We start from the raw sequence: 27,249 nt of genomic DNA on the forward strand, positions 1-27,249 counted from the left end.
CTCTGATAAACTCGGTTGTTAACCTATGACCCACAGCTAACGTTAGAGTGATCTCCCTTCAACTGCTGGACCAACGGAGGCAAAGTGAAAGTAGTATATTTGGCGCTTTAGTTTCGGACCCATTAAGAACCATTTCTCGCTATGTCAACAGATTCCTATCAAACAAATACATAAATGAATTCATGCTATAAGATTTATCTTAAAAACTCATCAGTGAAAAACCAGTATTTTTCTTTTAAAAATATCCAAAGAATTCGCTCAGCTGAAATGATCAACATGTGAATAGGACATATGACGTTCTGATGACAGAAAGAAATCAAAATAGAATAATTGTGCGAAATTCGTGGTCATTTTTTTAATGTATGCAGCTTTTCTAAAGAGTTAGATTCAAGTTGTTATTTTTTGGTTGTTTTTTTTGTTTGTTTTTGTGTGTGTGTTTTTTTAATTAACAATATTGCTTGTTAATCCTCTTTTCTATAACACAAACAATTTAAACAATCGAAGTTTTCATCGGTCGGTCTACAATTCGGTAGTTTATTAAAATCATAAATGAGTTATCAAAAGTGAATTGAAAACTCGCCACTTTTCCAATACAAGACGTAAGTGCATCTTTGGTCTTCCGTAGGAAAAAAAATGCATGGAGGTGTGGTCTATAATTACTGGTCGATTTTGATTCACTTGACAAACGACAACAGGACACTGGCATCCGAGAATGGATTGATTGGTTATTTTCATAATATCTGGGAGAATGTTTGACATGTGTTTCAGCCAATCATATATTTATTCAGAATGTTTTATGATGAATGGTTTTAATCGCTATTTTTTAATGCTTTCCGGAAGCGTGACACGTTACAGCAACCAAATTATCCGCGTGCGAGGTAACACAGATCAGTAGAGTGCATGTGACACACTTCGACAAAATGGTCGTTCCGAAATACATAGCGGTCTGGAACCGATGTCCAGACGACATATTTCGTGACACAGGCCTAGTCCATTTATTCATTTTTACTACTTTTTTTTCAATAAAAGTAAATGTTAATCACCTATATTCAACGAAATATTTGTTTGCAATTGCAACATTCTTTGGCCATCTCGTCAAGATGATGGTTAGAAGTAAAATGTGAAAATAAAACACGATCAAGAAAATGTGTCATATGATACATCGTACATATTTTGTTTTCTAGACGTAAGGTCGGTGACTGCGATTAATAAGAAAGTGAACTTTTGGAACATAGAAAACTGTGCTATCCCTATATCGATTGGCTTTCCTTTTTGTATTCCTTCGCCTGCCAAAATGCCAAGTTAAGTTGACTTTATAAATGGTTTCTATAAGTAAACAATATCCGATACATGTTACCACTGAAAAACATGTGGAATACCCGTCGTATGCTACCCAAAGCAACTGAGGTGTCATATCTGACGGTCCGAGCTTCACGAATAAAATGGGATCAGTTATTACACATGTATATGTAGAATCTTCACTGTCTGTTACCGACAAAGTCTACTGCTTTGCAGACTGAGATATCCAGACTCTTTGAAAGATATGTACTTACAATGCGAACAAGAAATAGCACTAGCGAAGACAGCTGAAGTAATGAAAGTTACATGCTAGCGATGTCACTGTCATTTTCAACGACGCCATTTCGAAATAATTTGTACACAATCTTGTCTTGCATGTGGGAGTGATTTGTTTTAGCAAAATCATCATCCTTTATAACCACACAAAAGGAGAATACCGAGTGTTAACAAAATCGTCGTTCGGTAAAAAAACTAAAGAAAGGAAAATAATGATTTACACGGATGTACAAGAACGCTGACACGTATCTGTTAAGAGAATTTGAGACAGATCTCGTTACAAATTAACATTAGTGAGAAACTTCAATATCTATATCTGAAAAAAAACTGGGAAAAATTGTGTGAGATGTCATCATGAATCAGATGGAAACAAACAATTTATCCAACAAATACCGGACAGATCACCCTGTATCACTTCGCTATTGGATGTTATGAACATATGGACGGAAGAATGGGATAATTTAACCCTGCCTGCTATTCCAGAGTACCACAACCAGAAATGTTGGCAAACAATATCGAAATGAGTCCGGGAATACAAGCTGACGGGGACACGTACCAAGCCAAACTCACAAACACTCGAAATTTATCATACAATACTTGTTATTTGTTGTAAAGATAATAAATAATTTGAAGCCCTTTGCAAAATTGAATTGACTTTCGACATTGGCGTCGAGGGGGAATTTCAGAGTCACATGCTCATTAAGGGATTGTATTTTCAAGATAGTGAAGGAAGACGACCACAGAAGGTAGATGTTAAGTTACAAATCACTGGTTTAGAAATACAATCTGACCGGGACAAGTATCACGCCAAACTCAGAAATACTCGAAATTGAACTGAATTTATATAGAATTTATATAAAATCTATACTATCTCTTTTTCTCTTCTTTTTCTTTCGATCCTATCATCTCATCTTTTCCTCCTTTTGGCAAATGATTTTAACTTACGTCTACGAATAACATATCCTCATGTTTATAGTATAAATGTTCCCTTAATTACTACTTATTTCGGATGAACATTGTGGATACCCATAGTTGTGTATGAGGAAATATGTGTGAATATGCCTATCACTTTTTCTTTGGATGCCATCGTTATAATGTTCACAGAAATGTCCTTTTCCAACCCTTAAATGATATGAATTTACAAGTTCACTGTGACTTAGATCTGCTCCTTAATGGAAATGATCAACTGTTACCTGAAACAAACTCTGAATTTTTTTACAAGTCCAACGTTTTATAAAAAGTAGCAACAGGTTTTAAACCATGAAACTTTGTTATAATTTCACTTCCGATGACGTCATCCCTTCTACCCCCTACCCCCACCCCTACTCCACTTCTTTCTCTCTCTCTCTTTCCCTTCTCTTTAAAAATGTATTAGCCAATATTTATGTAAATTATTGATGACTTGATAGTGTGATGTTTTTGTTTTGTAAGGTATTGAGGAAAGGGCAACTATAAGTTGAAACAACTTGTGCCCGATCCTTTTGTAAATAATTTACAATAAGATATGTTTAATTCATTCATTCGTATAAATATGTGTCATGTGCGGTATATTGATTATTTGTAATTTTATTTATGGAGAAGATTTCATAAGTAGCAAGAACTTGTCTCTGATCCATTTATCTGCTGCTGATAATAAAATATCTTTATATCAATTGATATTACAATATTTGATTGTTGCTGTTCAGCTCATAATTAATTGTGATCCATTCGCAAAGTTAAGCGGTCTGTTGAAGTTGTCATCGAGCCGAAATTCGCCGTAAGTTTTTATTCATATTGAAATATTTCAGCAGTCCTGTTCTTATTCTAATTGTCTGTCAAACACTTCCTATCAATCCAAACCTCACGTGCAGGAGATTCAGAATAACAATCTTTCCCATCTCATCCCACCTTTAAAGCATGATATTTTGATAGGTACATAATAGGAGAGTTGCATAAATGGTTGGAAATTCTCACATGGCGATCTGTCAGGTCCCTTGAAATCCCACACGGTATTCAATTAATCTCAAACTTGTTATTCACGGCTGATTCTTCTGACAGTCGTTTCAGCGTACACATGTATGACCATTACTGACAGGTCGTATGGACCAAAGTCTCCACGAGCTCTGTGTGGTTTTAACAAAACCAAAGCAGCATGATATATTTTTCTATCCTTTATTTAAAAGCTGTCAACTGATGTAAACATATAACATATACGTATAAAATGGTCGCTAATCGACGGAAATTTTTAAAAATTTTCAAATAACACAATCGATCATTTGTATTCTTATCCATATAATCATATCTGCATTTTCACCAAAATATTGATTAATCATAAAATCGTCACTGGAATAAATAAATATGACCAGTGTAGGGATGCTGTGAGTTTGAATTATGATCGTGTTGACAAGTTGTTGTCTAGAAGTTTAAGTAAACTTTCAAATGTGCGTATAATTCTTTTGTGAAAATAACACGATTTTAGCAGGAATTATTACTACAGCATAACCAAAGGATATTGACATTTCAGACAATCCGGCGAATTTCAATGCAGTGACAAGGATAAACACTGGCAAAATACGTAATATCATGATTTGAATAAACCAGACATACTGATTATAATATGTCCTTATAAGGATATCAATAACAGCACGTTATCCAAAATATACCTTTTACATTACGGCATACAAACTTGAGAGGATACAGGAGCTAGTGTACATTGCCGGTACGTTCACCCTCCCAGCAGCCTAGTGTCCAACGTGTCATGGTTTAGCTGTTGTATGAGACTGGTTTACATACCACTAGCTGAATGATAAAAAACGAGGCCCATCTCAAGTACAGTCATCATAATACAGATAAAAAAATTCCATCGGTCCATCGCATGACTAACATTCTGCCAGGTCAGCACAGGACGCTGGTCAGTGCGCTGCAACGTAGTAACGCGGTTGGTAACGTCATCTGTTTCTGTGATGTCCACATCCTTCTCGTCAGCCTTTGGATAACGTTCCTCAGTCGGTTCTCCATTAAAAGTGTTCTCTACCTTATTGCTACCCTTGTATATTCGCCAGGTCACCAGCATTGTTAACAGACGAAGATGACAAGATATCTTCCGTGTATTACTGCGATGATGGTAATTCAATGACAGAATAGTACACGTACACACGATGACGTTGTTCGCAAGATGTACGCAAAGGATGACGCTTACGACAGGTACATCAGTGGACAGTGGCGGTAACTGGTCCATAACTATAGTCATGAAGATTGCCAGAGACAAGAGGACAGTGATGGAGTAACTGGCCTTCTCACCACATTCAGCCGGGAGAAAAAACACGAACAAGTTCATGCAAACAAGAAAGGCAATAGGGATAAACAGATTCAGCAGTAAAAAATGTGGTCGGCGTGATAACGTTATGGAAAGGTCAACATACTGCGAATCGTTCAGCCCTGGAACCAACCACTGTTCAGTGAGGTTCAATATGTCCATAACCCATTGTCCATTATCCACCAGATAATTGGTATATAAATGTAAGGGTTTTGGTATCACATTACCCGTCCCGTAACCTATAGAACTAATCATTATATGACAAGTATGAGAATCAAACGGGAAATACTTTACATATGGTTTACAAGTGGTCATTACGTAAGCGGCGAAGACAAGCGATGCATTACCGTCTGAAGAGTACTCCACGAGAAGGTTTTCATTCTCGTTACCTAGTAAGCCATATTTGTCTGCCGGGTTTATAAGCACCATCGGTGGAACCCACACATCAAGTATGGAAAAGTTTACCGTAGTAATGTTGTCGTAATCAACGCTATCCCAACGCATGTACTCGTCCGTCCACTGAATGTCGAAGAACAGGTGTGTACCTAGAAGGCTTTCTACGATGTTAAACTCTTTCACCAAACGGCAGAAAACGCTGACATATACTGAGAGAATATCACTCTGATTTCTGACGGGACGATTAGACTTTGTGTATCTCTGTAACAGGGTCGACTTTAGACGTGTCAAATTCTCATAGGATTGTCCGTTAACGTTTGAACATAACACGAACACTGTTAGCAATAGAACACGAAACACCAACATGATAAATAGCGGTCACCTGTGACTGTCCTCACAGACGGTACTAATAGTCACCTGTGACTGTCCTCACAGCCGGTACTAATAGTCACCTGTGACTGTCCTCACAGACGGTAACTGGTGGTCATCTGTGACTGTCCTCACAGACGGTAACTGGTGGTCATCTGTGACTGTCCTCACAGACGGTTAAAAGTGGTCATCTGTGACTGTCCTCACAGCAGGTAACTGGTGGTCATCTGTGACTGTCCTCACATACGGTAACTGGTGGTCAACGGTGACTATCCACATAGACGGTAACTAATTGTGACAAGTGACTGTCCCCACAGACGGTTAAAAGTGGTCACATGTGACTGTTCCACAGACGGTAACTGGTGGTCACCTGTGACTATCCTCACAGACGGTAACTGGTGGTCTCCTGTGACTATCCTCACAGACGGTAACTGGTGGTCATCTGTGACTATCCTCACAGACGGTTAAAAGTGGTCATCTGTGACTGTCCTCACAGCAGGTAACTGGTGGTCAACGGTGACTATCCATACAGACGGTAACTAATTGTGACAAGTGACTGTCCCCACAGACGGTTAAATGTGGTCACATGTGACTGTTCCACAGACGGTAACTGGTGGTCACCTGTGACTATCCTCACAGACGATAACTGGTAGTCACATGTGACTATCCTCACAGACGGTAACTAATTTGTAACTCTGACTGTCTTCACAGATCGTATGACGGTAACTTTGTCGGCTTCCAAGACGATAACTGGTCACCTGTGTATGAGACGATAACTGGTCACCTGCGTATGACACGATAACTGGTCACCTGTGTATGAGACGATAATTGGTCACCTGTGTATGAGACGATGACTGGACACCTGTGTATGAGACGATAACTGGACACCTGTGTATGAGACGATAACTGGACACCTGTGTATGAGACGATAACTGGTCACCTGTGTATGAGACGATGACTGGACACCTGTGTATGAGACGATAACTGGACACCTGTGTATGACTTTTAGATGATATATCCTCGGTGTATGTCTGCTCAGACGGTATTGACGAGTCAGCTACAGAAGCACCGTAATGTGCTCAAATCACAATTCTGACATTCTACCATTAACTGTATTGTACTTTATTTATTTAACACTAAAACAATTTGTGTCTACAAGTCCTCGTATTCCATTAGCTTTGTATTAACAACAGACATAAATGATTGACAGAAAACCCCAGTGGGAAGAGCGTAAATAGGTTTTCATCTGTTGCCATGGAACATTTAGATAATTTCGTGTTCTGTATTGTTTGTGTAAATAATATCCCGGCTTATACAAGGTTTAAATTGTATCAGGTAAGTCGCATTCGATGCCATCGTAAGTTACATACAAAGGTATTAAAAGGGGGTTTACAAACACACAGACACGGATCTCCACCCAAGGTCCCCAAGGTCCACGTGGTATCCCAAGGTCCCCGTGGTCCATATACATGTACATTTATATTATAATGACAAGGGTTGTGACTTCCGAGAAGGAAAACAGAATGTGTTTTTATGCTACCGGTCTTTTGGTCCGTTACATTGTGTCCGGATCATAACTTTGCCCACAGTTAAGTAAGGATCATGATATTTGGTGTATACATTGGTCATACTAACGCAATGTGCAGCGTATCAAATTCAGGTCTCTCCATCGGTTAATTACAGAGTTACTGTCCTTTTATAAAATTGTGTGTCCGGAGGTTAATGAAACTTTGTGTATACATTGATCATACATAGACGATGTGCAGTGTACCAAATTCAGGGTCCACAGCATCTCAATTAGTGAGTTATCGCATTTTGTTAAAGTTTTGTGTCAGATAAATACACTGATCGTGAGGTGTCAGGGTTCTACAGATAAACACACTGATCGTGAGGTGTCAGGGTTCTACAGATAAATACACTGATCGTGAGGTGTCAGGGTTCTACAGATATATCAGGGTTCTACAGATAAACACACTGATCGTGAGGTGTCAGGGTTCTACAGATATGTCAGGGTTCTACAGATAAATACACTGATCGTGAGGTGTAAGGTTTTCACAGATAAATACACTGATCATGATGTGTCAGGGTTCTACAGATAAACACACTGATCGTGAGGTGTCAGGGTTCTACAGATAAATACACTGATCGTGAGGTGTCAGGGTTCTACAGATAAACACACTGATCGTGAGGTGTCAGGGTTCTACAGATCGTGAGGTGTCAGGGTTCCACAGTTAAATACACTGATCGTGAGGTGTCAGGGTTCTACAAATAAACACACTGATCGTGAGGTGTCAGGGTTCTACAGATAAACACACTGATCGTGAGGTGTCAGGGTTCTACAGATAAACACACTGATCGTGAGGTGTCAGGGTTCTACAGATAAACACACTGATCGTGAGGTGTCAGGGTTCTACAGATATGTCAGGGTTCTACAGATAAACACACTGATCGTGAGGTGTCAGGGTTCTACAGATAAACACACTGATCGTGAGGTGTCAGGGTTCTACAGATAAACACACTGATCGTGAGGTGTCAGGGTTCTACAGATAAACACACTGATCGTGAGGTGTCAGGGTTTACAGATACAGATAAACACACTGATCGTGAGGTGTCAGGGTTCTACAGATAAACACACTGATCGTGAGGTGTCAGGGTTCTACAAATAAACACACTGATCGTGAGGTGTCAGGGTTCTACAGATAAACACACTGATCGTGAGGTGTCAGGGTTCTACAGATAAACACACTGATCGTGAGGTGTCAGGGTTCTACAGATAAACACACTGATCGTGAGGTGTCAGGGTTCTACAGATAAACACACTGATCGTGAGGTGTCAGGGTTCTACAGATAAACACACTGATCGTGAGGTGTCAGGGTTCTACAGATAAACACACTGATCGTGAGGTGTCAGGGTTCTACAGATAAACACACTGATCGTGAGGTGTCAGGGTTCTACAGATAAACACACTGATCGTGAGGTGTCAGGGTTCTACAAATAAACACACTGATCGTGAGGTGTCAGGGTTCTACAGATATGTCAGGGTTCTACAGATAAACACACTGATCGTGAGGTGTCAGGGTTCTACAGATAAACACACTGATCGTGAGGTGTCAGGGTTCTACAGATAAACACACTGATCGTGAGGTGTCAGGGTTCTACAAATAAACACACTGATCGTGAGGTGTCAGGGTTCTACAGATATGTCAGGGTTCTACAGATAAACACACTGATCGTGAGGTGTCAGGGTTCTACAGATAAACACACTGATCGTGAGGTGTCAGGGTTCTACAGATAAACACAATGATCGTGAGGTGTCAGGGTTCTACAGATAAACACACTGATCGTGAGGTGTCAGGGTTCTACAGATAAACACTCTGATCGTGAGGTGTCAGGGTTCTACAGATAAACACACTGATCGTGGTTTAAGAGTATCGTAGAAATAATTACAAATTTTCGGACACAGATTTGTTTCATGTTTGAATCGTGTCTGTGCTATTTTTTTCACTTGAAAATGCAATAAAAGTATACTGTGGGCCTCAGATCGTTCTATGTTGTCAAGCTAGTGTCTGTTAATGTTCGATTAGAAATTAGTAATTACAAAGTAAAACTTGTATAGATAATAATACGGACACAAACGAAGACAGAAACAAAGTAGACAGAAATAACGGACGAACAATAATTTGAATATACCGGATCACAACATAGGTTATGATGGTATTACTCAGTGTGAAAGATATAATCTAGTAAGTAATATCGACGGTATGGTTCAATAATATACATATATAGAAACGTTTCGTGTATCGTAAATATGAACATAAAAACAAAATATCAACATGGCAACTGATGGCAACATGTGTTGCGATTTCGCCTGAAGATGGCAGCAAGGCTTGGAAACGTTAGTGATTGTAATTTGGAAACTGTTACCATGTTGATATTTTGTTAACACACGCACGCACGCACGCACGCACGCACACACACACACACACACACAACACACACACACACACACACACACACACACACACACATATGTATATGAATGGAATTGTGATAATGTGTGTCCCTGTGCTACTGTAAAAACAAAAACAAAATATCGGGAACTTGTACACCAGAAGTATAACCTTTATCAGGATCTATTGATATTTTAAATGTTTGTCTTCAGTGAAATAATTATATTAGAAAAACAATTTTCAGTGAATCATTAAAACATATATAATACACCGGGGTGGTTACCTTTCGCCATCGTAGTAGTTTGTAAGTATATGAAAATCCGGCTAGGTCCAGTCGCTACTCAATAGCTTGGAGACCGTACTCTAAGTAAATAAACCCATAATATTCAAAGACTGTGACGTAGTAACACACTCATGTTACTCACCATCATAGTTACTTTAACATTCTCTCTTATATAAAGCAAACTCTGTCGAGATATTGACAAGTTGAATATTTTAATTCAAACCAAATATCTTTATATATATATTAATTAATTGTATAGGTACATATACGTGCATTAAGTTCAAAGCACTCAATAAATCCAATAGGACATGAAAAAACATATACAAAAATGTTGTCATTCAAAATAATAATTTCGATAATAAATATATAAATAAATAAGGAAAGGATTTGTTTCTAAATCACAACCTTTGTCATCAGGTTTTCACAAGTTGATCATTTATGTCGCCATTCTAACTATATCTTGCATGTTGTTACTCTCAAACGTCAAACTCGATCAGCATTTTCTCATAGTCTGTGTGGAACTCTCGCTTATTGATTAACATATAGAAACAGCCCTCAACTCCCATCACGACAGGGAACTTCCGGTTTGTACACATGGACATGTCGTCACCAGTTATAGTGTAAATGTCTCGGTGGGGTGTGTCCTCGTGAGACATCTGTGGTACGTGCTGATAGGTGTCGTCCCCACCTAAAACTAGAAGTCTCGTACTGTCGTCATTGTCGTGTATCATACTGAAGTGTTTCCGGTCAAAATTTGGGATCTTTCCAATGAGCTTGGTCGGTCCATTTCCTGTATAAGACATTAATTTGCCTTCTGAACACAAAACTTGGATGCTACTGCCGCAGGCAACTGCCCTGGTGAATTTGCCAGGGCTGGGAAGGTTGCTGACATGCGTGCATGAGTATGTTTCAGTATTGAAGCACTGAATTGCTGCAGTTTCTTTGTCGCATCCAAGCCATCCTCCAAACGTATAGATATTGTTTCCTATGGCAACAGCACACGAGGCATCAACACCCGTGTGAAGGTCACCAACTTGTCTCCAGATGTCGTTCCGAATATCGTACTCTTCGATACTCTTCATTGTCCCGGCATTGTAGCCTCCTAAAACATACAGTGAACCTTTCACAGACACCATGCAATGACGGTAACGCCCAGAAATCAAGGCAGCCCGGCTACGCCACCTGGATATCTTTGACGAGAAATAGAAGCAGCCATTCAATTTGTTGGTGCCGCCCGTAATGAACAAGTCTTCACCATAGCAACACGTTGCGAACTCCTCGCCCGTGTCTGGAGGTGTTGGATGAAGTGAATACCATTTTTGTTGAGCAAAGCTGTAGGCAATGAATTCCGTGATCCTCTCGCCATTCTCCTTTAGACGCCGACCTAATACTGTTAGTACTGTCTCCTTGTCCGAACTCTTCCTTGCTGGCTGTAAAAGATGGCATTGTTCGTTTTGGCGAGCTGGGATAGCGTGTAGCTTCACGGCTTGTCTGACAAGATTGATACAAGTGTCGTTTGAACGAATCAACTCCAGCGGATCCAGTTTGTCTAATAGATATTCTAAACTGACAAGTGTTAATCTGAGGAGAGAAACCAACTTTTCCACACAAAACTTCCTCTCCTCCTCCTCAGCGTTGACCCAGCGTAACACAGAGTCACACACATTTTCCTCCCGAATCACCACTAAATCATCTGATTTGATAATCTCACAAAGTTCGTCAAGTTCAAGCCGTACGAATTCATCAGTCAAACGGACTTCTTCAAAATGATTTTGTATAAATGTCCAGCACTTGGCCTCGACAGAAGCACTATGAAAAGCTCGGGCTAGCTTCCAAATCCCCAAACAGTTTTCTGTGTTCATTTTATTTTCCAAGAATATCTCACACTCTCTCAGTAGCGAGTGGATCTGTAGGAGAGAGGACGCTTTGAAGAGGTCTTCCGCATTGTGTTCAGTGAGGATATTGGTATCTTTGTACACATATGAAATGATAAGTTTGAACACGGACGGTGTGATGTCTTTTAGGGACACCCTGTCCTCCCTGGATTCCCTCATTCCGGACGAGTACATAGCGTCGAAGAACTTCGATATGGCCGATAGCACGATCCGATGACAGTGAAAGGATTGATCTCCAACTTGCACTATGACGTCAGTGTAGCGGTTTGTGTCATAGCATTCTCGTAATCCTTGCATAACTGTATCTTTCACAGACATGACAGCCATTGTCGTGACAAATAATCACATCACCTATTGAAAATCAAACATAAACACAAATTAAACATTATTTTTAATAAACACGTAACGTCAGTTTAATACTGAGAGAGGTTCATCAAAGCGTGACCGATTTCTCCTCTTGACTGTAAAGCCTTTTTACCCTGAGGATAAAGTCTATTTTAACTATCACTAGGAAGGCCTGTAATTCAAACAGTATGTTCGCGGATTGCAGATCAGGCTATTAGATTTCCATTAATATTTCTAATTCAACTTCTTCAATCGATTTATATGTGTTTCGAGTCATATTGATAGAAATTCAGTAGAGTGTGAACAGCATCTATCTCATTAACGTCGATAAGTAACCCCTAATATTAGGATCCTGTAATCAACGATATGTCATCCCGAACCCAAGTAACATGTAAACACAGGTGTTACTGGACACCAGGGTAACATGTAAACACAGGTGTTACAGGACACCAGGGTAACATGTAAACACAGGTGTTACTGGACATCAGGGTAACATGTAAACACAGGTGTTACTGGACACCAGGGTAACATGTAAACACAGGTGTTACTGGACATCAGGGTAACATGTAAACACAGGTGTTACAGGACATCAGGGTAACATGTAAACACAGGTGTTACTGGACATCAGGGTAACATGTAAACACAGGTATTACAGGACATCAGGGTAACATGTAAACACAGGTGTTACAGGACATCAGGGTTATGAACACAGATGTTATTGGACATCAGGGTAACATGTAAACACATATGTTACAGGGCATCAGGGTTATAAACACAGGTGTTACTGGACATCAGGGTAACATGTAAACACAGGTGTTACTGGACATAAGGGTAACATCTAAACACATATGTTACTGGACATCAGGGTAACATATAAACACAGATGTTACTGGACATCAGGGTAACATGTAAACACATGTGTTACTGGACATCAGGGTAACATATAAACACAGATGTTACTGGACATCAGGGTAACATGTAAACACATATGTTACTGGACATCAGGGTAACATATAAACACAGATGTTACTGGACATCAGGGTAACATGTAAACACATGTGTTACTGGACATCAGGGTAACATGTAAACACAGGTGTTACAGGACATCTGGGTAACATGTAAAAACAGTTGTTACTGGACATCATTGTAAAATATAAACACAGGTGTTACTGGACATCAGGGTAACATATAAACACAGATGTTACTGGACATCAGGGTAACATGTAAACACATGTGTTACTGGACATCAGGGTAACGTGTAAACACAGATGTTACTGGACATCAGGGTAACATGTAAAGATAGGTGTTACAGGACATCAGGGTAACATATAAACACAGGTGTTGCAGGACATCAGGGTAACATCTAAACACATGTGTTACTGGGCATCAGGGTAACATCTAAACATCGGTGATACAGGATATCAGGGTAACATGTAAACACAGGTGTTACAGGACATCAGGGTAACATATAAACACAGGTGTTACTGGACATCAGGGTAACATGTAAACATGGGTGTTACTGGACATCAGGGTAACATGTAAACATGGGTGTTACTGGACATCAGGGTAACATGTAAATACAGATGTTACTGGAATTCTTGGTTACATATAAACACAGGTGTTACTGGAATTCTTGGTTACATATAAACACAGGTGTTACTGGAATTCTTGGTTACATATAAACACAGGTGTTACTGGAATTCTTGGTTACATATAAACACAGGTGTAACTGGACATCAGGGTAACATGTAAACACAGGTATTACAGGACATCAGGGTAACATGTAAACACAGGTGTTACAGGACATCAGGGTTATAAACACAGATGTTATTGGACATCAGGGTAACATGTAAACACAGATGTTACAGGGCATCAGGGTTATAAACACAGGTGTTACTGGACACCAGGGTAACATGTAAACACAGGTAATACTGGACATCAGGGTTACATGTAAACACAGGTGTCACAGGACATCAGGGCAAAATGTAAACACATGTGTTACTGGACATCAGGGTAACATGTAAACAGGTGTTACTGGACATCAGGGTTATAAACACAGGTGTTACTGGACATCAGGGTAACATGTAAACACAGGTATTACAGGACATCAGGGTTAGATCTAAACACAGGTGTTACAGGAAATCAGGGTTATAAACACAGGTGTTACTGGACATCAGGGTAACATATAAACACAGATGTTACAGGACATCAGGGTTATAAACACAGGTGTTACAGGACATCAGGGTAACATGTAAACACAGGTGTTACTGGACATCAGGGTTATAAACACAGGTGTTACTGGGCATCAGGGTAACATCTTAACACAGGTGTTACTGGACATCAGGGATATAAACACAGGTGTTACTGGACATCAGGGTAACATATAAACGCAGGTGTTACAGGACATCAAGGTAACATGTAAACACATGTATTACTGGACAGCAGGGTAACATGTAAACACAGGTGTTATTAGACATGTTACAGGACATCAGGGTAACCTGTTCTGCTTATATGATACGTACACGACACAATACATCATGCTTCGTTATTTGTGTTTATATGTTACATACACAACACATTACATCATACTTCGTTATTTGTGTTTATATGTTACATACACAACACATTATATCATACTTCGTTATTTGTGTTTATATGTTACATACACAACACATTACATCATACTTCGTTATTTGTGTTTATATGTTACATACACAACACATTACGTCATACTTCGTTATTTGTGTTTATATGTTACGTACACAACACATTATATCATACTTCGTTATTTGTGTTTATATGTTACATACACAACACATTACGTCATACTTCGTTATTTGTGTTTATATGTTACATACACATTATATCATACTTCGTTATTTGTGTTTATATGTTACATATACAACACATTACATCATACTTCGTTATTTGTGTTTATATGTTACATACACAACACATTATATCATACTTCGTTATTTGTGTTTATATGTTACATACACAACACATTACATCATACTTCGTTATTTGTGTTTATATGTTACATACACAACACATTACATCATACTTCGTTATTTGTGTTTATATGTTACATACACAACACATTACATCATACTTCGTCATTTGTGTTTATATGTTACATACACAACACATTACATCATACTTCGTTATTTGTGTTTATATGTTACATACACAACACATTACATCATACTTCGTTATTTGTGTTTATATGTTACATACACAACACATTACATCATACTTCGTTATTTGTGTTTATATGTTACATACACAACACATTACGTCATACTTCGTTATTTGTGTTTATATGTTACATACACAACACATCATACTTCGTTATTTGTGTTTATATGTTACATACACAACACATTACATCATACTTCGTCATTTGTGTTTATATGTTACATACACAACACATTACATCATACTTCGTCATTTGTGTTTATATGTTACGTACACAACACATTACGTCATACTTCGTTATTCGTGTTTATATGTTACGTACACAACACATTATATCATACTTCGTTATTTGTGTTTATATGTTACGTACACAACACATTACATCATACTTCGTCATTTGTGTTTATATGTTACATACACAACACATTACATCATACTTCGTTATTTGTGTTTATATGTTACATACACAACACATTACATCATACTCCGTTATTTGTATTTATATGTTACATACACAACACATTATATCATCCTTCGTTATTTGTATTTATATGTTACATACACAACACATTATACTTCGTTATTTGTGTTTATATGTTACATACACAACACATTACATCATACTTCGTTATTTGTGTTTATATGTTACATACACAACACATTATATGTTCATACACAACACATTATATTCGTTATTTGTGTTTATATGTTACATACACAACACATTACATCATACTTCGTCATTTGTGTTTATATGTTACATACACAACACATTACATCATACTTCATTATTTGTGTTTATATGTTACATACACAACACATTACATAATACTTCGTTATTTGTGTTTATATGTTACGCACACAACACATTATATCATACTTCGTTATTCGTGTTTATATGTTACATACACAACACATCATATTTGTGTTTATATGTTACATACACAACACATTACATCATACTTCGTTATTTGTGTTTATATATTACATACACAACACATTATATCATACTTCGTTATTTGTGTTTATATGTTATTTACACAACACATTACATCATACTTCGTTATTCGTGTTTATATGTTACATACACAACACATTATATCATACTTCGTTATTTGTGTTTATATGTTACATACACAACACATCATACTTCGTTATTTGTGTTTATATATTACATACACAACACATTATATCATACTTCGTTATTTGTGTTTATATGTTACATACACAACACATTACATCATACTTCGTTATTTGTGTTTATATGTTACATACACAACACATCATACTTCGTTATTTGTGTTTATATGTTACATACACAACACATTACATCATACTTCGTTATTTGTGTTTATATGTTACATACACAACACATTACGTCATACTTCGTTATTTGTGTTTATATATTACATACACAACACATTACGTCATATTTCGTTATTTGTGTTTATATGTTACATACACAACACATTACATCATACTTCGTTATTTGTGTTTATATATTACATACACAACACATTATATCATACTTCGTTATTTGTGTTTATATGTTACGTACACAACACATTACGTCATACTCCGTTATTTGTGTTTATATGTTACATACACATTACATCATACTTCGTTATTTGTGTTTGTATGTTACGTACACAACACATTACAATATACTTATATATAATATAATATAGTATATACATAGTTATAACAGAGTGTTATCATTGGCTATATTTGTGAAAACTGTTAAAATGCAATTGTCTTTAAAATTCTCGACTAAGTAAGAAAGTAAAGCGGAAGAAACTTGTGCCTACATGTACGGTCCTCGATCACTAACAGTAAACACTATATCAGACTCTGGTTCTTTATGTATTTTATACTAATATTATATATCTATGAATACATATGCTACTATTACTATGAATTAATATTGCTATGTATGCGTAACATTTTGATAAATAACAAGAGTACACGTACCTGCTGACTCTATGGTATAAACACTGGCGATCTCTGACCCGTCGACGTGTCCGTACGGTATCAGCGGTCAATAATAAAGATTTAAGCCAGAACTGACCTAAGCCCTAACACGTTGTGAGGTTACGTAATCCGTCACGGCCCTGCCTATTGGTCAATCAATAGCTAGCGGTCAATTATCGCTCTTACGGTACCACGGCGGCGTAGAACGAAGGCATGGAAAGCTTGACCGGGTTATAATATATTGTTATCATCGGCAATATTTGTAAAAAGAAAAGAATGACCAGGGGGGGAAGGAACCTGGAGACATTTTCTGTTGGGATCGCCACCACAATACCATAAGTTAGAGAACTGGGACGAAATTTCACACTGTACAAGTTGACGAAGCTTGACATATTTTCAAGCTTTATACGATAGTTGTGTGTGAACCCAGATTGTATAAATATTGATGCTGTTATTGATATTGGTACATGTACACGCGCACCCAAGCTCATGGACATCAATGATAATTACAGGAATGTGAACAATTCTTCTGCCATCTGCCACTTCTCTAGTCGGTTTTTAAGTACAGTTGTTGTAACGTACAATGCACGAGCTTCGTGCAAACAACGTGCATACATAGTATCGTGCGCACAACTGTGCGATTGGATCGCACATTTTCAGCGGTTTGGTAAAAGTGGTTGAATAATATTACGAATTGAAAAGTAAAAGGAAAACTCGTGAAGTTATGATTAAATGGCGATCTCAGGAATCGTACAGTTGTGTCTCGGATAACTTACCTGTATACGAGAATATACGTGTACATGACAATCCGCACCGGCTAGGTCTCCTGTTTAACAAATTCTGTGTAAAATCGATAGATTAATAAGAGTAATACAGAAGTAATGAAAATAAAGTTTCCTTTCTGACGATATGAAAATTTAGAGGATTCAGTGCCGAGACAAAAAGAGACGTCCATTTAATGTTTACATACTGTATATATATTACACTTATTACATTTAGGTTGGTCACGTGTGACGTAAACAAAACACTTAACATAACGACTTTATATAACTATTCAGTCTGTACCTGATTGACCCACGTGTTTCCAACCTATACATTTCTGGCTTAATGTGGAGGTATACTTAGTTCAGTATTCATCAAGTTCAACTTTTATTATATCCAAATGCAATACAGCATTTATTTTCGTCCGTTATACCTTACCCAGGACCATACTGGGCATCGGAAACAATATTTTCTCATGTACTCCATTTAAAAAGACGTTTATTTAACAGCGACGTAAACATTTTGGCTAAATGGCTAATTAATACAATTACATTGTTTCTATCCCACTTTTTGTGTAAGGGACTAATAACGCCTTTAGCACATGAGCCTGGAAAATATCCTGTTTGTAACATAGTACTAAATAACCTTAATAAAACAGGTGAAAAATATCTTTGTACTCAGAAACTATGAAAACAATACCCGCAGATTTACCATTAGATAAATCTTTAAATATTTTTAACAATTCATATATACTAAAATAAACATTTAATGCAGGAAACAGACGGTCAGTGTCTTATCTTCCATAATATCACCGCCATTGGCCTCATCTGCTAAACCTTTAAAATAGTTAATAATAACTCTTACACACTTAGAAAATAAATAAATGTTATCCCACACTTACCTATATGTCATTTCTAAATTTATATCAACCACGATAGAATCGCACATTTGTGTTAGAAAACAGATCAATGTGTAAAGCTATAGTACCATGCAAGAACGTTAAATGAAATAGTGAAAATGTCAATTTTATTTTATCTTAGCGAGAATTCATGTAATCTTATGCTTATAAGTAATAGAATTTTATGTAGATAAAATGACGTCAGAGATATTATAGCCGACTTTTGTCAAGTTGTCAATACCTGTGTATTTCTATATTGTGACGTACTTAATGTATCCTCTACAGTTGATGATATGATTGTACCGAGTAAATCTAGAATGCCAGAAGATAAACATTGGTTTACTAATGGTAGTGGGACAAAGTATGATGACTACAAACATTGGCAAACTTTAACCGGTGTAAGTCCAAGGAGAATTATCGTAAGCTAGTAGAAAAGAAATCATTGTGCAAAAGACTTGAAAATAAATACAAGGATACAACAGGCACGAAAGTGATATGCTAGAGTTGGTTAGGAAAAATAATACACAACAGTTTTATAAATATATTGTTTCTAAGTGTATGTCGGTCTAATATATCTATGGATGGCTTATATGTTTCCATAAATAGTTGAAAATCGACGAGTTTGGCAATGCTAACGTTACTTCTTTGGCAAGTAATGCTGGTGACACGATTAGCGAAGAATTAGACATTTCTGTAAGTAGGGATAGAATCGTTGCCGCTATTAGAAATAAAAAAAAACCAGGGAAAAGTTGTAGACGATATTCTGAATTAAATCTTTATTGGTTGTAAGAATGAACTTTTACCATGTCCCATTGATTTGTGTAATGATATTTTCCAGTCTGGTTTTTTCCCCAAAGTCTTGGTCGAAAGGTTGTGTCGTTCAAATCCATAAAAAGTGATGTGGAAGATCGAAATAATTACAGGTGTAACACTCGTTAAGAGGTACGGGAAAATTATCTACAGCAATAATTAACAAGAGGCTGATGGAATGGGATAAAGAATACAATATCATAACAGACGCTCAGTTTGGGTCTAAACCTGGATTTTCTACGATTGATGTTATGTTTACTCTACAAACTTTGGTAAACAAAGCATTTATAAAAACAGAATGTACTGTGTTTTTTATTTAATTGATGGAAGTTGTCTATGATCAAACAATAAAACATGGAACTGACGGGTAAATGGTGAAAATCATACAGTCCTTAAATGATAATGTGAAATCTTATATTAAATGTGATGGAATTGGGTCTATATACCACAAAAACACGGTTGGATTATTCCGGAGAGAAATTCTGTCCCCTATTTTGTACAGTCTTTATGTTAATGATTGCAAAATGCGTTTGATTAGTGATTTGATTTAACCATAAGTAGCAACAGGATTGGACACAATTTTACAACTCATTTAAAGCCTTTTCCAAACATTAATACACACATTATATTTACAAGGTGGCAGTATGATATAGTAACAAACAATTATAAACAAGTTGAGAGAGAGAGAGAGAGAGAGAGAGAGAGAGAGAGAGAGAGAGAGAGAGAGAGAGAGAGAGAGAGAGAGTGGTGGTGGTGGGTGGAGGGGTGTCACATCACTAGGTATGAAATATAGTATGATGTATTTTTCTAATTCTGCCGTCGTACATGGTAATGAAATGACCGTTCCCTGGAAATTACTTTTTATTTATCTATTAAACGGGTTTCATGTCCACTAAATCAGCCGTTCGGCCTCCCATCGGATGACCGGAAATAACTATATTCTACTTATAAATCTGTAATGTGTCTCCTTTCCGAATCAGTCTACTTGAATCTTTTCTCGTTTATCAATACACGTACATGTAAAACCACAAAATGATATCGTCCATTGTCGGTGGATGTTTGTGTCAGAAATAAAAACGAATATGGTTTCATTATGAACTTTAATTTTATGGGGAAAAACAAATATAAGAAAATGGTATTTAAAGTTGTTATATCGTATGTACCCAACAATAACAATAATGGTGGAAAGTAACAATAAACTTGAAAACTTTTGAAAATAAAAAAAGATTGACAAGAAATATGACAACGTCAACATCATATCCGTCACACTTTTGAAAACACTTGTTTGATATAAGACAAAGTTGATGTAAAGTACAACGATTTATGACCCTTTTTCACAGTTACATCCTGGTCTTTTCCTGTTAGAATCTCCATTGTCTGTCTCCTAGTAGTAACATCTACCAACCAGTCCATCATGTCGTACAGACCCTCCCCAGTTGTAGCCGTGGTACCGAACACTTCACACGTGTGCGTTTTACGGATGGTACTAACGTCCATTTTCTCGTCAATTTCCTTGGGGGTCATTGCACACTTCAAATCTTGTTTGTTGGCCACAATGGCGATATTAACGTCCTTTAGTTCTCCCTCTTTTGAGATAGCATGCAGTTCCTCTCTGGCTTGTTCCATCCGATCTCTGTCACTACTGTCAACCACGAATACAATAGCTTTAACACCAGGGTAGTAGTGTCTATACAGAGGCCTCATCTTACCTCTTCCGCCTACGTCCCACGTCACAAATGATATATTCTTGTATTCGACCGTCTCCACGTTGAATCCTATGGTAGGAATTGTCGTTACAACTTCACCTAATTTGAGTTTATAAAGAATTGTTGTTTTTCCGGCAGCATCAAGTCCATTTAGCAACACCCTCATTTCGGGTTTCTTGAACAATTTACAGAATAAGGCTCCCATTGCTGCTGTTATCTGTGCGATTTGCTAACTAACTACAATGCGGATCTGTAGTGTTTATATACATATATATAAACACGTCACTTGGTTGTGTGTAAACAAAGCCACGCTGTTCCGAGTGACAGTATACAAGGGGGATAACCTAGAGTGTTGTACTGAACTAGGTTGCACGTCACTATACAGTGACATGCCCCTCCAAACAAAAACTGATTTGGTAGTTTTATATATTAAGCATAAGGATATAAATATATGTACATGTGAAGGTGACCAATACATTTATTCAAATTTTGAGAAAATGTTGGACTTATTATTCCACTGAAAAAAATGTGACTGTGAACTGAAAATATTCTCAAAATCAGAAGGGCACATATCTTCCTCCAAGATGTCAGTCCTAACCAAGCACAACCCTTGCTAGAATAGACAAGCTTATATTCTTACATCAGTACGAAATTTTATCAGTTGCCGCCAAAAGTTGAATCAGCTCTATTTTAGAAAATCATCGGATGATACTACAACAATTCAACATTAAGCTTGCTATTTTTATTATCAACCACATGTTTCAAATCTTAGTGATAACAATAAAACGGTTCTTATGATAAAAAAAATCGAAAAATTCCTATTGGTATCCCAAAACATGGACAAGGGTAGGCGTTATCGGAACATTGTAGCCGCATTAGATTAGCCTTAACGGTAGGAGATATCGGAACATTGTAGCCGCATTAGATTAGCTTCAACGTTAGGAGAAATATTTCATAGTGGATCCTAAAATTCAAATATCATGGACCATTAGATCTAGATTAAAATGTTTTGAATTTAATGTCAGAATTTCTTCATTTTCCCCCCTCTTTCTCTAACATTTTATTAAAATGACAGCTTAAAATTTCATGAGATGATTAATATCCTTTTTTCCTTACTTCAATCACACAAATTCTTACAGAAGCATCATATTTAGAAAGACCTATCCTTACTAACAACCAAACAGATAATCATACATCTTAATATCTGTTATATTGTGCGGGTTCAATGAATACTGAAAATTAAAAGAATAAATTCCAACTGAAACCTTATTTGTGGAAAAAAAACCCAGATTTTTAAAGAATATTTTGTAGCATGTACTTTATCAATTTAAATTTATCTCGATGTATTAATTAAATATACATGAATTAAGTTTCCCTCTGTGACAAATGTCGCGACGCGCAATGTATCTGGTGTGTCAAAAGTTTTCACGGTTCACGCACTTTTCTTGTCATGAGAATTTTGAAAAGTTGGCAGATAAGCGCATAAGATCAGTCTGAACGGTAGGAAATATCGAAACAGATCAGACGCGTTAGATCAGCCTTAACGGTAGGAAATATCGAAACAGATCAGACGCGTTAGACCAGCCTTAACGGTAGGAAATATCGAAACAAATCAGTCGTGTTAGATCAGCCTTAACGGTAGGAAATATCGTAACAGTTCAGCCGCGTTAGATCAGCGGAAGCGATAGGAAACATCGAAACAGATCAGACGCGTTAGATCAGCCTTAACGGTAGGAAATATCGTAACAGTTCAGCGCGTTAGTTTAGCGGAAAGATAGGAAATATCGAAACAGATCAGACGCGTTAGATCAGCCTTAACGGTAGGAAATATCGGAACAGTTCAGTCGAGTTAGATCAGCCTTAACGACAGGTAATATCGAAACAGTTCAGTCGCGTTAGATCAGCCTTAACGGTAGGAAATATCGAAACAGTTCAGTCGAGTTAGATCAACGGAAACGACAGGTAATATCGGAACAGTTCAGTCGAGTTAGATCAACGGAAACGACAGGTAATATCGGAACAGTTCAGTCGCATTATATCAGCGGAAACGATTGGAAATATCGGAACAGTTCAGTCGCATTATATCAGCGGAAACGATTGGAAATATCGGAACAGTTCAGTCGCGTTAGATCAGCGAAACTGTAGAAACAAATTCAATAGAGTTATGTATATAACTGTATATATCAGAATTAAGTTTCGACACAAATAAAAACAAAAATTATCTTTTGTTCATAAGTCTTAATTATAGGTGTCGTAAAAGTAATAAAATGTCACGCGAAATTCCTTTCACTTCCTGTACATTTTAACTTACTATAAAGCTATGTTCAACCTTCTAATTTTTTCATTGACATGCATTCTTGTATGTTGGAATCCATTAGTATGACAAAACAAAATGGGTGTGATTACAGAAACATCAACCATATCATTTCCTGTCCTACATAAGCCAGATAACATCTTTTGTTGGCCTATGCAAGCATCAGAAACAAACTGGATCAGTCCTAAATAAACCTTAGAAACCCAACATAAGTTTATAAAAACACAGTAAACATTCAACACATAATAAAACATTTTGATGACTAACAATATTTTATTTTTATCAGTCAAAGATGACATAAAACAAGGAACAAGTACACATTAACTTGTCACCTATACATAATGTTTAAGATAAAGGGTTGCTTGGATACTCAATGCACAGATTTTAAAGCTTCAAGTTCAATTATCCATTTGCAATGTGAATTCAAAATGCAAAATTTGTCAGCCAGGAATTAAATTTGTGGAGAGGCAATCAGGGTGACTACTATAGGGTAAAGGGCCTTAACAATACAGAAACATTTGGTGTAGTTTTCAATGTAATTCTCAATGATAGAAGTGATACTATAGGGTACAGGGCCTTAACAATACAGAAACATTAGGTATAGTTTTCAATGTAACTCACAATGATAGAAGTGATACTATAGGGTACAGGGCCTTAACAATACAGAAACATTAGGTATAGTTTTCAATGTAACTATAAGTGATAGAAGTGATACTATAGGGTACAGGGCCTTAACAATACAGAAACATTTGGTGTAGTTTTCAATGTAATTCTCAATGATAGAAGTGATACTATAGGGTACAGGGCCTTAACAATACAGAAACATTAGGTATAGTTTTCAATGTAACTCACAATGATAGAAGTGATACTATAGGGTACAGGGCCTTAACAATACAGAAACATTAGGTATAGTTTTCAATGTAACTCACAATGATAGAAGTGATACTATAGGGCACAGGGCCTTAACAATACAGAAACATTAGGTATAGTTTTCAATGTAATTCTCAATGATAGAAGTGATACTATAGGGTACAGGGCCTTAACAATACAGAAACATTAGGTATAGTTTTCAATGTAACTCACAATGATAGAAGTGATACTATAGGGCACAGGGCCTTAACAATACAGAAACATTAGGTGTAGTTTTCAATGTAACTCACAATGATAGAAGTGATACTATAGGGCACAGGGCCTTAACAATACAGAAACATTAGGTATAGTTTTCAATGTAACTCACAATGATAGAAGTGATACTATAGGGTACAGGGCCTTAACAATACAGAAACATTAGGTATAGTTTTCAATGTAACTCACAATGATAGAAGTGATACTATAGGGTACAGGGCCTTAACAATACAGAAACATTAGGTATAGTTTTCAATGTAACTCACAATGATAGAAGTGATACTATAGGGTACAGGGCCTTAACAATACAGAAACATTAGGTATAGTTTTCAATGTAACTCACAATGATAGAAGTGATACTATAGGGTACAGGGCCTTAACAATACAGAAACATTAGGTATAGTTTTCAATGTAACTCACAATGATAGAAGTGATACTATAGGGTACAGGGCCTTAACAATACAGAAACATTAGGTATAGTTTTCAATGTAACTCACAATGATAGAAGTGATACTATAGGGTACAGGGCCTTAACAATACAGAAACATTAGGTATAGTTTTCAATGTAACTCACAATGATAGAAGTGATACTATAGGGCACAGGGCCTTAACAATACAGAAACATTAGGTATAGTTTTCAATGTAACTCACAATGATAGAAGTGATACTATAGGGTACAGGGCCTTACAAATCCAGAATAATAAGGTATAGTTTTCAATGTAACTATAAGTGATAGAAGAAGAAGACAGGAAGAGAAGCTTCCAATTATTTTAGTAATGTGGTCAGCAAGTTTACCAATAAAACAAGATAAACAAACATATGATATCACATGATCTTGTAGCAGATCCTGCTTTTAACAAAATTTGTTTCTGAAAAATCAACACTTTATCTTTGCAAAGAAATAAAATATTTTGAAGAATAAACATAGAAAATAACTGCTGGTATATGGTATAAAACTTCAGGTCTAAAACCCTGCATTCCCATCAAAAGTGTTTCTAAAACATACAATACACAAAGGAATACAACAACAAAAACCATGGATTTTAACATTACATACATATATATAAGATAAGAATTAGATCAGGACAGTGACCATCAAAATTTGTAAAAAAAATTTAGAATGTATGTTTTTTGTTACTACTACCTTACTAAGAGCTGTACTACAGAACATATATAAAACACAGAAATGTATACTTTTAGGTAGATTCTCCAAAGCAATTAATTATCTCTAGCATTTACACCAACAAATAACGTAGATGCATACATGATAGGGTCTGTCATAATTTAATCTGAAATTGCTACTATCTACAGTATACAAAGAGATACCTTACTATTTTGTTTGTGGTGTAATGTTGTCACCATTGAAACATTTGAGATACACCAGGACACACAAGGAATCTACCATAAAGTTGTCCCATAAATATGAAATATTGAGTTAGGATTTGACAAGGACAAATTAAAGCTGAGAGTATGTGCTGAGGTATACTATATGCTATGATGGTAAAAAGATATGGCAAAACTTGTAATTTAATATGCATTATCACTTCTTTAGAAGCTCTTTCTCTACATCATACAGATTTGGTTTAAAGAAAACACACTCAACATCTATCAACAAAATTTCTGAAAAGGGATCTTGGCACCCATCATTTTTTCTTTTGTTCGTCCTTTAAAATTTGAATCTTATCCTCTCTTATTATCACCTTTCCTGTTTTTGTTCTTAATTATACAAAATTTGAGAGTTCTCTTCAGAATTAGCAATAATCCATGATGGTTGCCAGTCAGCCATTTCGTTTTCAAAAGTTCCAAAATCAAAATTGCACAAATAGCGACCAAGGGGAACAAATACATGAACTTGAAGAAACACATTTATTACTTCTGAAGAAATAGCGAAACTTTCATTGCCAAGATGGCTGTCGGTCATTTTGTTTCTCTAATCAGTCCAAAAATTAAACTGGCACAACTAGGGACCAAAGTGAACCTACAGATGAATTTTAAGAAAGAGCCATCCAGTTCTTTTGCAATGCCCTGTGACAACATCCTTCAACAATCAACATCTAAGATGGCCACCTGTCTGCCATTTTGTTTTCAATGATCTGTCTCAAAATTAAATTGGCACATGGGGATCATGGAGAACATATATACATCAAGTCTGAGAAATATCCTTCCAGTTCTTCTCAAGAAATAGTGATAACAAAGAATGTTTACAGATGGAGGTACAGACCAAGGATGAAGGGGATTTGAGCATTATCTGATGAAACAGGGATGAAAATAAATTGTACAATATCCATCTATTATTGCACAGACACAGATAAAATACTGAGTATTTAGGTATTTTTAACTTCAGATTGGTCAAGTT

At 36.7% G+C, this 27,249-nt stretch overlaps 3 protein-coding genes across 3 annotated transcripts; all 3 read right to left on the bottom strand.

The window, feature by feature from the left end:
• Positions 1-4,339: 4,339 nt before the first annotated feature.
• Positions 4,340-5,632, bottom strand: LOC132555741 (acetylcholine receptor subunit beta-like). Its single transcript, XM_060220103.1, has one exon. The coding sequence runs from the start codon at positions 5,630-5,632 to the stop codon at positions 4,340-4,342; it is 1,293 nt and encodes a 430-aa protein (XP_060076086.1).
• A 4,713-nt stretch (positions 5,633-10,345) lies between these two features.
• On the bottom strand, positions 10,346-12,091 carry LOC132555717 (kelch-like protein 24). The gene has a single exon (XM_060220079.1). It carries the CDS (start codon positions 12,089-12,091, stop codon positions 10,346-10,348), a length of 1,746 nt encoding a protein of 581 aa, XP_060076062.1.
• Positions 12,092-20,865: 8,774 nt separating this feature from the next.
• LOC132555725 (uncharacterized) lies at positions 20,866-21,659 on the bottom strand. Its single transcript, XM_060220088.1, has one exon. The coding sequence runs from the start codon at positions 21,657-21,659 to the stop codon at positions 21,012-21,014; it is 648 nt and encodes a 215-aa protein (XP_060076071.1). The 3' UTR covers positions 20,866-21,011.
• Between the last annotated feature and the right edge of the window lie 5,590 nt (positions 21,660-27,249).

Source organism: Ylistrum balloti, unplaced genomic scaffold (assembly GCF_031769215.1).
Source record: "Ylistrum balloti isolate Yb309-2 unplaced genomic scaffold, AGI_CSIRO_Ybal_v1 Utg370512, whole genome shotgun sequence".
Lineage (NCBI taxonomy): Eukaryota > Metazoa > Mollusca > Bivalvia > Pectinida > Pectinidae > Ylistrum > Ylistrum balloti.